Source organism: Aulonocara stuartgranti (assembly GCF_965226115.1).
Source record: "Aulonocara stuartgranti genome assembly, chromosome: 2".
Lineage (NCBI taxonomy): Eukaryota > Metazoa > Chordata > Actinopteri > Cichliformes > Cichlidae > Aulonocara > Aulonocara stuartgranti.
Genome location: NC_138940.1, coordinates 38,925,018 through 38,941,809, shown reverse-complemented (window position 1 = coordinate 38,941,809; position 16,792 = coordinate 38,925,018). Strand labels below are relative to the sequence as shown.

The 16,792-nt window shown below is 41.3% G+C and overlaps 1 protein-coding gene across 1 annotated transcript; it reads right to left on the bottom strand.

The window, feature by feature from the left end:
• Window positions 1-10,016: 10,016 nt before the first annotated feature.
• znf518b (zinc finger protein 518B) lies at window positions 10,017-15,423 on the bottom strand. The gene is made up of 2 exons (XM_082507648.1): window positions 15,232-15,423; window positions 10,017-14,852 (listed from the first exon to the last, which is right to left on the bottom strand). Exon 2 carries the CDS (start codon window positions 14,696-14,698, stop codon window positions 12,215-12,217), a length of 2,484 nt encoding a protein of 827 aa, XP_082363774.1. The 5' UTR covers window positions 14,699-14,852; window positions 15,232-15,423; the 3' UTR covers window positions 10,017-12,214.
• Between the last annotated feature and the right edge of the window lie 1,369 nt (window positions 15,424-16,792).

The window sequence follows — 16,792 nt, the reverse complement described above, 5'->3', positions numbered from 1 at the left end:
ACCCCCCGCGGCAAGTACGCAGTACAAAGGAGGTTTTTGAACGAACAGTGTATTCATATGTCTCCTTATCCGTGTCTGAACGTCTGCACTCTGTTACAGTGACCCCGACCCCTTTTTCCTGGACCTAGTGTGACTCGCTCTCCAGCCCAATTCCCGGAACTGCTGTTCCCTCTGACCAGGACCAGATTGTTGTTTAGATTCTGTTAAGGCACCTTCGTACTTGTCAAATTCACTTTCCTGTTTATGTATTTTGTCAAAGTAATTAAACATCGTCTTTAAGAACTACTTACGTGCTGTTCAGTGTCCTGCATATGAGTCCTGTCACCCTTTTGAAACGGCCTCAGCCGTGACAGTAGATAGGAGATAACCCATTTAGGACTGTGATTATTAAGTGTACCAAGTGCCGTCAACTGCATGTGTCAGGAGTATCGGAACAGTTGAGACACATCTTTTCTAAACACCGCGTCTCTGTGGCTTTTAAACTACAAAATACAAAAATTGGTCCACCCCAAGGATCGGGTCCCCCGACACAAACAGAGTAACATAGTGTACGCTGTTAAGTGCAGAAGGATTGCCAGGATTTATACATCGGGGAAACCAAACAACCTCTGGCGAAGCGGATGGCACAACACAGAACAGCTACCTTGTCAGGCCAGGACTCTGCAGTCTATTCACACCTACAGGCCAGTGGACACTCTTTCAAGGATGAGGATGTAACATCCTGGACAGGGAGGAACGCTGGTTTGAGCGCAGAGTCACGGAGGCCATTTACGTGAAAAGGGAAAGACCATCTCTGAGTGGAGGAGGGGCCTAAGGGTACATCTGTCACCATCTTACAATGCTGTGATTGCAGCCATTCCCCAACTCTCTGTGAATGGGACTCATGGACATGGATCAGTGGTCTTTGATGAGTGAGCTTTGATCAGTGGTTGTTGATCAATGGTCATGAGAATTTGCATGTTAATGATCAAGGATCAGACCTCCCAGCCCATTGTTCCTTCAGTGGGCTGGTTTCAGTCATTATGCAAACGTACTGTTTATAAGATTGAAACCTGCAGTCAGCTGAGACTGAAGACGGCACTTGGATGATGATGAAACGTTTCTCCCACGGAAAACGTTACGTCCAGAATCAACTTTTGGGGATTTCCTTACCTGAATGATTGAGCATGCATCAATGATAATGGATTGGATTTATATAGCGCTTTTCAAGGCACCCAAAGTGCTTTACAATACCACTATTCATTCACTCTCACATTCACACACTGGTGGAGGCAGCTACAGTTGTAGCCACAGCTGCCCTGGGGCAGACTGACAGAAGCGAGGCTGCCATATCGCACCATCGGCCCCTCTGGCCAACACCAGTAGGCAGTAGGGTAAACGTGTCATTCCTATTTAGCTTTTAGATGAGGTTAAAGGCAATCATTGTTTTTTGTTTCCTTGGTTTCTGTATTTGGGTTCTTGTATCGTTCATCATGTGTTAGGTCTGTTAAGCTTGTGTTGTCATGTCTATTTTCAGTGTTTCCTGTTTTATTTTGTGTTCTTTGTTCATTGTATTTAGTTTTACTTCCCCTGTCCTGTCATTAGGCTCATGTCAGTCAGCTGGTCCCCCATGTGTTCCCACTTCCCCTCATCACCTCCTGTGTATTTAAGTCCTCTGTTTTCAGTGTGTCATTGTCAGATCGTTGGCGTTGTTTCCAGGCCAAGAGTGCATGTCACGTTGTTTCATGTTAGGGCCATGTTCCTGTTGTAGGTTTTTATTTAATTTAGCTCACCCAGTTTAGTTTTTTTATTAGTCTTCCTTTTTGTCTTTTGCTTGCAGTTATTTTCGCCAGCCTCAATAAACGGCTCATGTTTGGTTATTCAAGTCACGTTTCACGTTTTGTTCCGTCTGCATTTGGGTCCACCTTTCACTCTACACACAGTCAGCCCAGCTGATTGTGACAACAACAGTCTCCTCAAGGTGTTTTATATTGTAAATTAAAGACCCTACAATAATCCAATAATCTTATGGTTTTCCGTTATAAACAAACCTGATAAGTGCCAAGTGTACAGTGTAGCAGTCACAAGGCATTTGATTGCTTTAATACACATCTTAGAAGACTGATGCCTTCGATGCTTGTTGCCTCCTGGGAACACGAGGCGGGTCTGGGCCCGCGCTGGAGTGACGGCGCAGTGGCAGGATGGCTGCTGTGTTGCCTGGGATTACTCCTCACCCCCTACCCAACCCTGTTGCTGGTCACGTGCTCTATAATGTTGTACTGTGGCCATATATGTGCTTTCTGTGCAGAGGAGTTTTTGTTTCCTGTTCTCATTCTGTCCTGCTGTAGCCCAGCATGAGTAGAGGTCTTTTTTTTCCTCTTGTACTTTCCCATTGTAGTGTACATTTCAGTGGTTTTGTGTAATGCCACCGTTCTCTGACTTGTATCCCCATGTGATGTCTGTGTTGTGTGTGTGTAAGGTCGGGGGGCGGGTTCATTCCACTGCAGGGCAACCTGCCACTGCATGTGGCGAATAAAATTTGAACTTGAACTTGATTCTAATAGGAACCCCTGCTGTATTCATAAACTTCCCTTTTCTGTCAGTATTTTAGATGTCACCAGGGATCAACAGTTACATTTGGGCCTAGAGCGCTACTGAAGATCTGAAATGTGAACCACTAATGGAGAATTATACATAGACAATGTTTGTAGCCCACTTGATGCCAAAAATAGGTCCATAGGTATTTGGAAAGCCACAGTTTTTGTCATTTTTCCTCACTAGACCACCACGGTGAATTCAAGCAGTTTAACAAAGGCATTGCATTACATTTTTTTAGAAATTACAGCCATTTATATACATAGTCCACCATTTTCAGGCTCAAAAGTGAGCAATTGACTGACAAACAGTTTTATGGCCAGGTAAGACCTGCTTGTCAGTCAGTTCCAAGACAAACCAGATAAAAGGTCATCAAAGAAAACATTCATCATTTTTCTTCCCATGATTTCTGTAGATTAATCTTAGTTCATCTTAGTTAGTTCTTTTATATGTTTTCTGGCAAAGTCTGATCTTATCTGGCCTTCTAGCTCTAGAGTGTCAACAGTGAGTAGCACCTTGTTGTAAAACCTCTGTATTTAAATTCATGAAAGTACCTGTTGATTGTAAAAGTCTCACAGGAGGCAGCATGTGAAACTTGACACATTCTTGTCGAATTTTGGGGGAAGGGTTAGGCTTATATTTGATTAACTGCCTGAACCTTTTCCAGATCAGTCGTTAGCTGAAAAGTTTTTAAACCTAGCCTTGACTTAGCCTTGAACCAGGGCTCGGCATTATTATAACTCATCCTGCTGTGTGATGGTATGCAGCTGTCATCACGGAAGTTGGACGTCACAGCATTTGTATACTAAATCAGACTGTTGGATCGCAGTTCTCCCATTCAGTGAAGTCCAGACACGCCTGCATATTCTTTATAGCCTTATTAATCCACTCCTTAAATGTCTTTGCAGCAAGTTTAGAAAGTTTTTTAGTTCATGCCTGTATGCAGGGATCAGTCCACCAGTCCCATGATCCAGCCATAACTGTAAGCTTTATTAAAGTTTTTTAAATTTAAGTTTGTCACCCAAACCCAAACTAAGGCTCCACAAGAGAGGGGTTTGATAGTTGAACACTGCTTTTAGAATCTCTAGGAATCACAAAAGCCCTTTTCTATTACTCGGCACGGTCAGCAGGTACTTTTATGTACCGTTCGTGTTGCTTATTAATTACGTAAAGGGATGCTTAGACGTGTTGCTATGACGACAACCACACAGGTTAAGTAGTACTGGATTGTAATGGAAAATCAGTCGATCCGAGTCGAGTTATAGCAATCCATGGCGAGTCAATCCGAGTAGGAACTAATGGACGAGAGGGCTAAATAAACCTTCACTTAGACCAACGTGTTCTGTTGAGATAATAAAATACCGTAAGGTCTTTAGGATATGATGTACCCCGTTACGTACAACTTTGTATGCGACAAGATTGATTTTGAATTCAGCACTTGATAACCATGTCTGTCTGAACAAAACATTACTAACTCTTCAACAGAGTCACCATTGCCCCACCAGAGAAAACAGGCCCACTGTATGCAAATGGTGAATGCATAGTGTCACTCAGCTCCTGCCCCCTCCTTTGTTGGGAGATTGCAGTTGTTAACAGATTGTTAAATGGCATCCTCTCCCCAAGTGTTATTAAGAGGTGGAGTGACTTTACTTTTGACTGGCTACCATTACAAAATATATCAGATTTTGTGAGGCGAGGACTGTACATTGCTTTGTGAACAAACCACGGATCACTACTACCTGAAAAACTGTTTAATAAAAAAACAAAAGAAACCCTTCAGGTCAGAAAAAATGGAAAAAACTGAACATACAGCATACAAAAAAGGGGTGAGCCAACTCTGAAGCTGAAAGGCTTCAACATGAGGGCCAAAATGTTGAAGTTCTTCTTTTAGTTTGTGGTGAGCTCCTAAGGGACAAGAATAAAATCAGAAAGGGTTTTATTGCCAAATGTTGAGCGGGTTTACAACATTAAGAAATTGCTGCGATGCTTCAGTGCAAACATACTGTTATAAATTACGCTTAAATAGACATGAAAATAAGAATAAGAATTAAAAGTGCTAAGTAGATAGATATATATACATGAGTGCAGGTGGTGATCAGTGCCAAACATGGAATGATGCAGTGAACACAGCGTAGGGTCATGTGTTAGTGGTGGGAACAGTCATACGGTTATTGTTCATGAGTCCAACAGCAGAGGGGAAGAAACTGTTCTTATGGCGAGAGGTTCTGGTGCGAATGGACCGGAGCCTCCTGCCTGAGGGGAGCAGGGCAAACAGACTGTGTCCAGGGTGAGAAGGGTCAGCTGAGATCCGAGCTGCACGCCGCAATGTCCTGGAGGTGTACAGGTCCTGCAGAGATGGGAGTCTGCAGCCAACCACCTTCTCAGCAGAGCGCACAACACGCTGCAGTCTCTGTTTGTCCCTGATAGTGGCTCCAGACGTTCAACCTCCCTCCTGTAGGCAGACTCATCCCCGTCTGAGATGAGTCCAATAACGGTGGTGTCATCTGCAAACTTGATTAGCTTGACAGACTGGTGGGTGGAGGTGCAGCAGTTAGTGTACAGGGAGAAGAGCAGAGGAGAAAGAACACAGCCCTGAGGGGAGCCGGTGCTGATGGTCCGAGAGTCAGAGACATTCTTTCCCAGCCTCACATGCTGCTTCCTGTCCGTCAGGAAGTCAGTGATCCACCGGCAGATGGGATCAGGCACATTCATCTGGGAAAGCTTGTCTCGGAGATGGTCTGGAAGGATGGTGTTGAAGGCAGAGCTGAAGTCCACAAACAGGATCCTGGCGTAGGTTCCTGGGGAGTCCAGATGCTGCAGGATGAAGTGTAGGGCCATGTTGATGGCGTCATCTACAGACCTGTTGGCTCTGTATGCAAACTGCAGGGGGTCCAGGAGGGGGGCCGTGAGGGTCTTGAGATAGGAGAGAACCAGGCGCTCAAATGACTTCATGACCACAGATGTCAGAGCCACGGGTCTGTAGTCATTTAGTCCAGTGATCCTTGGTTTCTTGGGGACAGGGATTATGGTGGAGGACTTGAAGCAGGCAGGCACATGACATGCCTGCAGTGAGGAGTTGAAAATGCCAGAAAACACTGGGGCCAGCTCGTTTGCACAGTGTCTGCGGGTGGCAGGAGACACATCGTCTGGGCCGGGAGCTTTTCGAGCATTCAGACTCTTAAACTGCTTCCTCACATCTGCTTCATGAATATGAAGAGTTGTGGTGGGAGGAGGTGGTGTGAAATCCTCTTTTGTGTGGGGTGAGGAGGGGGGTGTTGTAGGTGAAGTGTATGAAGGTGGTGATGGCTCTATGGAGGGGGGAGAGGTGGGGGAATGAGTGTCCAAAGCTGGTGACACCACCATGATTACGTGACATCCTCTTTCTTTGTTTGCGTAACCTGTAGGGTTCAACAAGGTTCCGTCCTGGGTCCATTATTATTTTCCTTTTATACGTTTTTGCTAGCCAGTATCATTCAAACTTTTTCTGGCAATTCTTGTAATTTGTATGCTGACGACATTCAGCTGTACACATCTTTTAAGCCTGATCAGCTGGATAGGTTGTCCACTCCAGTTGATGGTTTATCCTGGATTTCTCCAATAACCTGATTATTTTGAACTCTGGCAAGATTGAGGCCATGTTTGGGATCTTTAGTGTCTTTCTTTGAACTATAAAACATTGCTTATGCATTTAGATCATTGCACCTCAATTACTCTACCACTGTTTTTCAGCTTAGACAAATCCTCTGTCACTCCTCCAGGCAATGCAAAATGCTGCAGAACTCTACAGAACGAGCTCACATTGCCCCTATTTTATTCTCTTTACATCGGCTCTCAAGTGTTTTTAGAATTCATTTTTAAAAGTCTGACACTTATAAACAGAGTCCTAAAGGGACAAGCTCCAGATCACCTATCTCAACTTGTTATTAAACACACTTCTTAAGCTCAAAATCTATTAGTTGTCTCTCATAGAAGACTGAAGACTCAGGGTAACAGCCTTTCAGTCTATTGTACCAAGATTAAGCTTTTCTGTTTAATCAGGCATTAGGGTTAGGGTTGCTAACATTTTTTGTTATTTACATTTTAATTTATTTTTATTCAGTTTTACCGTGGTTCTCTTTGCATATTGTGTTTTCAAATCAAATCAAATCACTTTTTATTGTCACATCACATGTGCAGGCACACTGGCACAGCACATGCGAGTGAAATTCTTGTGTGCGAGCCCCACAAGCAACAGAGATGTGCAAACACAACAACACAAACGAGCAAAATACAAGAATGGCCAACCTGAAACTAATAAATATATGTACAATATATAATAGTGTATGCATTTCTGGATGTGTATACTAAATATTTTCCTACGTGTGTCTGTGTGTGTGTGTGTGTGTGTGTGTATACACATTTTTACAAATTAAATAGTAAAAAAATAAAATAATAATAATAATAATAATAAAATATATAAAATATACAGAGTTGAATATGTGCAAAACAAGTGGCATTTATATACAGTGTGGAGTGCATAATGTTGAAGTTCCAGTAGTGAAGCTGAGGTGTCTATGACGTGTTCAGCAGTCTGATGGCCTGATGGAAGAAGCTGTCTCTCAGTCTGCTGGTACGGGACCGGATGCTGCAGAACCTCCTTCCTGATGGAAGCAGTCTGAACAGTTTATGGCTGGGGTGACTGGAGTCCTTGATGATCCTCCCCGCTTTCCTCAGGCACCGCTTCCTGTAGATGTCTTGGAGGGAGGGAAGCTCACCTCCAATTATCCGTTCAGAGCACCGCACTACTCGCTGGAGAGCTTTGCAGTTGTAGGCGGTGCTGTTTTAATTGTTGTGCAGCGTGACTTTAATCTCTGTGAAAATCACCATATAAAAAGATGGTACTAACTTCAAAAATAGCAGTCAGGTAAAATTACCTGCGACCTTCTTTTGCTAGTTACACGGATCAAGGAAAGGTGAGCAGGAGGATCCATAGGGATAAGGAAATGGAAGGCATGATGTACAGAGTCTGACTGCATTTGCACACTGCTCCTGAAAACATGACGATGGATGTCATTAACATGGATCTGCTTTAGTGAAACTGCACTGATCCAAACATGGACTACGAAAGGCCAAATTCAGATACTTTTTTTAAATATGTTTTTGTAATGGTTAATCCTCCAGTATGCACAAGCTCTTGAATTAAAATGATACTATCAATGCTTAAATAGAATTTTTGTAATTATCCATTTGACTTATTTTAATTTACTGAGAGTTTTATTTACTATTTTGCAAATAAACCTGGAAAAAATTGTGAGGCACATTTGATTAACACGCCAAATTACAGCTATTTACTTTCAGTTCTGAACATAAAAATTACTTTTAGTGACCAAAATGTTAATTAAACACACTGGACCTTAATTAAACCCAGTATACCAGCTCAAATTTGACTATAAAAGCATGAATTCACTTATTTTTGAAAATATTTATGATTTCTAAAGTGTTTATTTTCTTGTTTTTATGACAGGTGGTCTAATACATTTAGTAAGCACTGTATATATTCTTTACACAAGGCAACAAGTTCATACACTACCAGCCAAGAGTTTGCATACACCTCATTTAATGGTTTTTCTTTATTTTGACTTTTTTCTACATTATAGTTACAAACTGAAGACATCAAATATATGAAGCAAGATACATGGAATTTTGTAGCAAAGACAAATTGATAAATAACTCTAAATATGTCTTATATTTAGATTCCTGAAGGTAGCCACCGTTGCTTTGTTCACAGTGCTGCAAACCCTTGGCTTCTCTCAGTGAGCTTCATGATGTAGACATGGTTTTCACTTCACAGGTGTGCTTGTCAGGGTTCGTTTGTGGACTTTCTTGCCTTCTTAATGGGGATGGGATCAGTTGTGTTGTGCAGAAGTCAGGCTGGTACACAGCTGACAGCCCTATTTGACAACTGTTAGAATTCATATTATGGCAAGAACCAATCAGCTAAGTAAAGAGAAACAGCAGTCCATCATTGCTTTAGGAAGTGAAGGTCAGTCAGTCTGGAAAATTGCTAAACTTGTCTCTCTCTAAGTGCAGTTGCCAAAAACCATCAAGCACTACGACAAAACTGGCTCACGTGAGGTCTGCCCCAAGAAAGGAAGGTCAAGAGTCCCCCTGCTGCTGAGGATAAACTCATTTGAGTCAGCAGCCTCAGAAATTGCAAGTTAACAGCACCTCGAGCCCAGATAAATGCCACAGAGTTCCAGTGGCAGACGCATCTCTACATCAACTGTTCAGAGGAGACTGCACCAATCAGGTCTTTATGGTCAAACAGATGCTAAAAAAAAAACATTTAGGAAAAGCAACAAGTAGAAGAGATTTTTTTTGGACAAAGAAACACAGGGAATTTGAGTTCAAATTTGAGATCTTTGGCTCCACCCACCGTGTCTTTGTGCCACCCAGAAAAGGTGACTGGATGGTCTTTACATTTATGGTTCCCACTGTGAAGCATGGAGGAGGAGGTGTGATGGTGTGGGGGGTGCTTTGCTGGTGACACTGTTGGGGATTGATTCAAAATTGAAGGCTCACCAATCCAACATGGCTACCACATGCCATCCCATCCAGTCTGCATTTAGTTGACCATCATTTATTTTTCAACAGGACAATGACCCCCAAACACACCTCCACGCTCTGCAAGGGCTATTTGACCAAGAAGGAGAGTCCTCCACGGTCACCTGACCTAATCCCATGGACCACAGAGTGAAGGCAAAAGGGCTGAAAATTGCTCAGCATCTCTGGGAAAACCATTTCAGGTGACGACCTCATGAAGGTCATCGGGAGAATGCCAAGCAATAATCAAAGCAAAGGGTGGCTTTTTTTTGAAGAATCAAAAATATAAAACAGGTTTTCAGTTATTTCACTTTTTGTTTACTACATAATTTCATGTGTTCATTCAGTTTTGATGCCTTCAGTGAGAATCTACAATGTAAATAGTCATGAAAATAAAGAGAAAACATTAAATGAAAATCTGTGTCCAAACTTTAATGTGGTTTGGACACGCAGGTTTAATATAATCTGGTATAACCTTTTATAAAGGTTTATCAGATGGATCCTCTGCTAATTAGGGTAATAAAGAAAGCATTCAGTCATGTGTTTACGCTTGTTTAGCTCTTATTACTGATACCATCAATATACACCCAGGTAGCCAGGAGTGTTCCTAAGCAAATTTGACTATCTGAATGTTGCCCGGACCTTTGTACATTAAGATATTTGCAGAGATTAGTTTGATGTTGAGCATGGTGGCCCAATGTGACAAACAGGACAATACAGGGTGTCAAAAAACTGAAAAAGAATTATCACGTATGCTTTAATAGATTTAAACTACCGTTGATCTACAGTGAACTTTAAGTGATGGGTTTCAGTTGGTGGGAAAAAATATACAAGTCAAACCGTTGTCAATTATACTTTTTTTTAATAAAAGAGGAATTACACAATTGTTATTATAAAAGCATGGATCACAATGATAATGAACACTGAGAATGTAATAAAACTCAAACACTTGAACTGGAATATGACTAATTCCCACACAGATGAGGATTAAATTAAAAGGCAAAAGGAAAACAGCCATAAAGACATGTCAAACAACTTTAGGATAATGAATATATAACAGACTGCACAGCAGCTTTAGCTGCAATGTAAGGAAAGTAAGTGTTGGTGCTCCAGAAGGGGCCATTCCCTACTGAGTATGAACACCAGTTACCATGTTTTATATTTATAGGTCTATAAACCATAAAATCTGAGTGACCCAAAACATATATATGTATATATACATATACACACACGTGTAATAAAAACTGGGGCAACCAAAACCTACAAATGTGATCATAGGTCTAGCACCTTGTACACTGTGAACACATAATAAACAACACACATATGCTGTTGTAAAGTAAAACAGATCTGAGAAGTCTCAGGACAGAAGATTGCTTACGTTTGATTATTTTGAAAAATATACAACAGGTTTGAATTGTCTATGAGTCACCATTGTCATGGCAGGAAAATACTTCTATTACAGGAATTGACCAGTTTAGGTTGCTTCTACCTTCTCTAGATTACTCTCATAGGTGAAGCTTTAAACCTTGAGAGAAAAAAAGTCACACAAGAAAACTCAAGTCAATCACACAAAGAAAAGGAAAAAAAAGATCACATTACTAATTACAGAGCCAAATTGAATAAAAACCAAAAAATTATCTTGATTCTTCAGGACGTTCGTTTTGCGCTTTAAAGTAAAATGACACCGTAAAGTATTAGGGTACTTTTTTTAGTGCATCATCATCATCCTTACGTCTGGATTAGTAGATATACTCTAAATTTTAGCCTTAAGCTCTGTAACATTTCACTTCACACAGATGTACAACTGGCAGACTTTTGTATCTCTGCAAGACTCAGTGATTAATATCATATCTGAACTGATAACACAGCTGAGTGTATGCCCAGGTTCCATTATTTACACTTTACAGTAGTTTTTTGTTTTTTAAATTGGTTCACCAATCAAAGTTATCAATGATTAATTAAAAAATACAACATGGTTCTGTAACATGTTCCAAAGAGTAGATTTTGCAAAGAGTAGCTAAACGCAGAACTACAAAACCAGCTGCTGACATGAAAAGTAACATTTTTCCAGCTAAAATTTGGAGGAGCTTTTAAAACTGGACAAACCTTTTAGACGGCTATTAGTGTTGAAATGTTCATTTTTTTAGACACAGCACACAGTCATCTACACAGTCGGCCATGTTAACAAACATGAAGTGATTGGGGCGCCTTCAAAGATGCAAATTATTTTAAAAATACAAATAAATAATGACTCAACTGGAAACGTATTGCCCCAAATTTGACCTAATTAGAACTGTCAATTAGACATTTTCATTCTTTTCAGTCACAAGGAATGACATCTTACAAAATGTCATTATAAATATTTAATCATACTTAACACCAGCATATACAAAACATCTGGGTCCCACCAAAGAGGTTTTGGCTGGAAAATCACAAGGACTGTTTAACCAGTATTTTTTAACTGTTATTAAAGTGGGGTTTAATTCGCACAGGCATGAAATACATTTATGTGTCAAATAGCAGGAAATGCAAACTTTTCTGTTTAAAAAAAGGAAAACACTGCCTTAAATATGAACTTCTCTCCCCAAAGGCCAATTTTAAGGCAGGAAAAAGTCTGAATACCCATCACTGCACCTATTTCAGGTGGCAGCATGGAAGCCCATAAAATTTCACTGATGCAACGTAAAAAAAAAAATAAATAAAAACTTTATCCTTTTTTAAATAAACAGCATGCATTAATGACATATCCACTGGTCTCTCAACCTTCAGAAACAGTACTTAATATCTGTGTTTTTGACTGCAATCTATAACGGCATTCAGTCCATTTTCATTGACTCAAAGCAGTCAAACAGCATTGCACTTGAATAGTTCATATTATACATATAAGACAATGTTCAGTGATACTCAGACGTCCATATTTTTTACTCTTATTCTCCCATAAAGAAAATAATTGGCTTGAGATTTTGTCAGTTTTTGACCTTAAACATCTCTTTACTGTAATACTAACTGCTTCCTCATAGATGTATACTTCTTTCCATTGATGAATTGTCCAATACATTCATGGAAACACTCGGACGGTGCAACCCATCACCTCATATTTTTGACCCATCACTTTGCTCAGTCTCATTTTCAAGATTTGGCACTTTGGAACCACTTCAGAAGCTCCTGTGTTTGCAAAAGGATCAGCTCTCGTTCTCTGTGCAGAGCCGCGAGGCTTCGGATGATTGAGCACTACCACCGGCTGGTTTGGACCCGGTCGTTTCACTGGTTGGTCCACTTTCAGCGGCATTGGGTAAATGACTGTACAGTCAGTTACACTGTCCACAGGTACCTGAGTCTTATATTTGGATATTCTAAGTTTCAGTCCCTTCTTGGTTTGTTTCCACACGCCCACTTGCACCCTCTTCAGGGTGACAGTCAGAAACTTTGAGTCCTGCTCACTTTTGACCATTTGCTCAAGAGGTTCTTCAGTTTCAGATGCCTTTGCGTGTTCTGCAACATTAGATTCTTCGTGTGTTGAAGATTTTGAAGCAGGACTGTGACTGGATTTATTATCATCTGGTGGTAGAGGGATCTTTTTTTCCTCTTTGATATCAACATGGTTGTGGGTCAGTGCAGGAGAGTGATGAACCCCCTTATTGTGGTCTTTTGCTTCTACAGGCTCCGTCTGCTCCGTCAATAACGACTCACGGATGAAGGATTTGTTTTTTGTTTCCACCTGAGGGCTAGGCCCTAATGTCAGGGTCTTGTCCATGTGCTCAGTGTTTGTTATCTTAACTTGATCTTGAGTCGTACTGACAGAACTGCTACTTTTATCCATCACTATGCCTCGCAAAGCCATTACCAATGGCTGAATGGGACCTTGGGCGTCCTCTGGCTGCTGACTCAATGAAAACACAGAGGATATGATGGGGAAGCTCTCAGGTTCTGAAACGTCCCTCTCTTTTGCCAGCTCATTTAGTCTGACTTCCGGCATCCAAGTTGAGCTCTTTGACTTGGCATGATTTGAAAAAACAGGAGTTTTGACTGAAACAAGCTTGTTTATAGTCTTGGGTAATGAAAAAGACTGAGTTGGAACATTATCCTTACTGACGAGACATATTGGTGGTCTCACTTTGACAGTTGGAACAATGGAACTTCTTATGGAGGGAGAAGTTGATTTAATCCTGTCCTGGTTCGAGGGTGCCACTTCTTTGATTGGTTTTGAAGCAGTGCTACTCTTGAAGCAGATGTTCCCGGGTTCCACCTTCATAGCCACCGGCATATCCTGCATGTTTTTCGTGTCACCCGCTCTCCTGGATGGAACACTCTTGGGGTACTCTGGAAGTAAGGTCTTTCTCTCATCCATCACTCTCTGAGAAACCATGCTGCTTGGATGCAGGCTGGTGGTGTTCAACCTGCTGGTGACCCTGTTGGAGATAACTGGAAGAGGAGCTACGTGGCTCACCGGTGCTGTTTGCGTAACTCTGATCCCACTGTTTACCCCTTCTCTTACAGGACTGATGATATTTTTGGGAAACTTATTAGGAATGACTACGTTAGACTCCAAGTTGATTATTTCCGGTGATACCCTTTTCAGTCCACTCTTTTCTTTGCTCACTGGAGTCACTGGGAGATTGTTGGAAATACTGACCGGGACAACAGCGGGGCGCTCTACATTCACCATCTTTGTGTCACATGATTTCCTGTTAATAGTGCTCGTGCCCATACTCCCAGGCCGCACCGTGTTGGTGTGATTGATTAATGTAGATGACAATGGCTTCCCCAGCACTGTGTTTTGAGAAACTGTCATCCTCGTGTCCTTTATCACTGACTCGTTTTCTTGTTGGGAAACGAGCCTGAGCTTTAGTTCTTTTGTCCCATTTACAGTTTTCACCTCAACGAGTTCAACCAAGCAGCCAGCAGGAATTGTTACTTCTTCTGGCAGAGAAACTGTGAGAGCTCTATTGTGCTGAATGAGTCCATTCAAAGGGGAAAGACGTTCTGGGTTGCCATTAGTGACATTCGATACCTTCGTTTCCAGTGTTTTTGCTCTCTGTTCGTCTTTTCCCAGTCTGACAGCAGGTACACTCGGGCTAGGTACCGTCACCCGAACAACCGGCCGAAGCGACGACGGATCGGCAGCGTGCAGGCTTGTTAAGGCACTGGGGACGGGGTCCTGCGGATTTTTCGTCACACCAGGCTTAGCAGGTACCTGAATAATGCTTTTATTATGCAAACGTTCAATGTGCTTAAAAAGGCACAGCCTCCTCATGTAGCCCTGTCCACAGTGAGGACAATTGAATGGATACTTCGAAGTGTGTCGTTTCAGGTGCGCGTTTAACTCCGCCTCACTATAGGAAATATCGTTGCAATAAAAACAGTAAAACCGTGTCCCCATATGCTCAACCATATGCTTCTCCAACGCTGAGGCATCTGTAGACGCAAATCCACATTTCTCACAATACCTCACGTTTGAAGTGGTTAACACGCGATCCAGTGACAAATTTGGATGTCCACCATTCACAGAGGATGGCATGCTTTGATAGCTGACAGGCTTCATAATGAGAAGTGAGGTGTTCTGGCCATCTGGCAGTAATTCTCACAATTTCAGAGGCTGACGTGACACCCTGAAGTAAACATCCATCTTCACCTGATGTCCAGGGTTCATGTCCGGGGAAAGCAGACACTAATGCACCTGTCAACGATGTCTCTCCCTGTGAAAGGAACATAAGAAAAACAAAAACATTAACAAACAAATGATTGACCTAAGCTCACTGTGTACTATGCTTACACTAGGACGAGGCCTGTGAAGCCCCTCCTCTCACGCACAGCTCATGCAGCATTTTCAGCTCCTGCAAATATTTATTTGGCTGTGCGCGCGTGTAGGCAAATCAAAACAATACAGCAAAATAAAATGCAATTAATCAAACTCATTGCACTGGTCTGTATTTGCATTTTTCTCCGTGCGCGCTGAGCTTTCTTCCTTTGAACGTGACGAAAAGGCCCTACCTAACTACAACGGGGGGTTGCGGAGACGACGGCCAACATTACAACTGTTTATATTTGCAACAGAGTCAAATGCCTCATACGCACCTGATTGCCGTGTTACGAAACAGCGATTTGGTCGGTGATATCTTTTTCAATAAAATGAATTTTAAAAAATCCACTCTTTGAACGTGATACTAACGCTTGTCAACGCCACCAACCGAGCCGCTTTGGGTTAGCTTGTCGTTAGCCATCTGTAGCTACCAAAAACAATGGCGGAAGAAAGCTGTTCTGGTTTTCAAAATAAGAGCACGCTAAGTTAAAAATATAGCTGATTCAACATGTTTAGAAATCTTGGTGATGACAAATTCTGTGTCCTTCGTTTTCAGTCAGATCATCAGCAAATAATATTTAACACAACAAAGAAACTATTAATATTTTATTTATTGAACGTTTTTTAATGTAAACAATGTCTGTGAAGGTTCTCAGTAATGTAAACAATATAACACAGTGGCTGCCACAGTATAAGACCTGTATTAACAGGCAGATAACACTGATGATTTAAGTGCAATAAAGAAGAACAAAAACACCAGAGAGCTGAAAATAATATATGGCAGGAAAAACATCAGAACATCTTTTAGGTTCAATAAAAGACAAAATACAACAAATTTCAACCAATAAAAATAAATTAAGTTAAGAAAATATTGATCAATTTTGTGACAAATATGGTAAATTAGAAATAGAAAACCTGGCACCTATGTTAATGCATGGGATTGTTTAAAGATTCAAACCCTTTTGGATTGATTTTAAAAAATATGTTTTTGTGAACTCACAGTAAGACTGACATCATCTTACATGACAATGTCGAGGGATTTAATAACATGTAGCATCTAGTGGTGAAGATAGTTCATCCTGCTAGGCATGAATTTTTGTGCACTGTCTGATGTGGCTCACAATCTTACCACTGACTGAATGTACGAGGGCATTTTGGGTTATTGTGCAAATATATTAATTTGCTGGAAGCCTGCAAATAAAAATATGTGTTAAAACACAGCAAAGTTTGGTTTTCTGTCCAATTGCATGTTATTAATGTGCATGGAAATTATGTGCTAAACAGGTGAATAAACTGATTAAATGGCCAGTGATAAACAGGGACAGTCCTCGCTTGGTTTCCTTCCAAAAATGTCAGAAGTAAGGCTGATAAGCGCAAATACAAATTATATTACAGTAAAGTCATGGATGATTATTGGCTGTTAGAGCAACTCTCAAGGTTGTCAGCTGCCATAAAACTAAAATAAAGAGGAAGTAACGAGAGCATGTAATTGATCTGTCCAGCAGCATGTCAAAAGCAATTGCCAGGCAGAAACTGTGTTCGTGCTGCTTGTGCATGTATCCATTTTCAGCAGCTCAATATGAAGTGGACAAACTGACATAGTTTTAAATATATGGGGTTTTTTTAATCGTTGGATGGAAATCCTTTGCCTGCATTTGGTGATTGCAGAATCTCTTTCCCTTGGGAAATGCTCGGGTTGCTTTTTCAGCACGCTTTGGGTCACGATGTCCAACCGGTTTTGCAGCATCTGCAATATACACAAGTGAACTGGTTACACTGGGTCACTAGTACAGGCCAATACCATAATATTGTCTCCACCATATTTGACATGTGGTA

Bases quoted from the DNA above. Each gene is read 5' to 3' on its own strand.
- znf518b (XM_082507648.1), bottom strand. From the start codon at position 14,698: ATGAAGCCTGTCAGCTATCAAAGCATGCCATCCTCTGTGAATGGTGGA.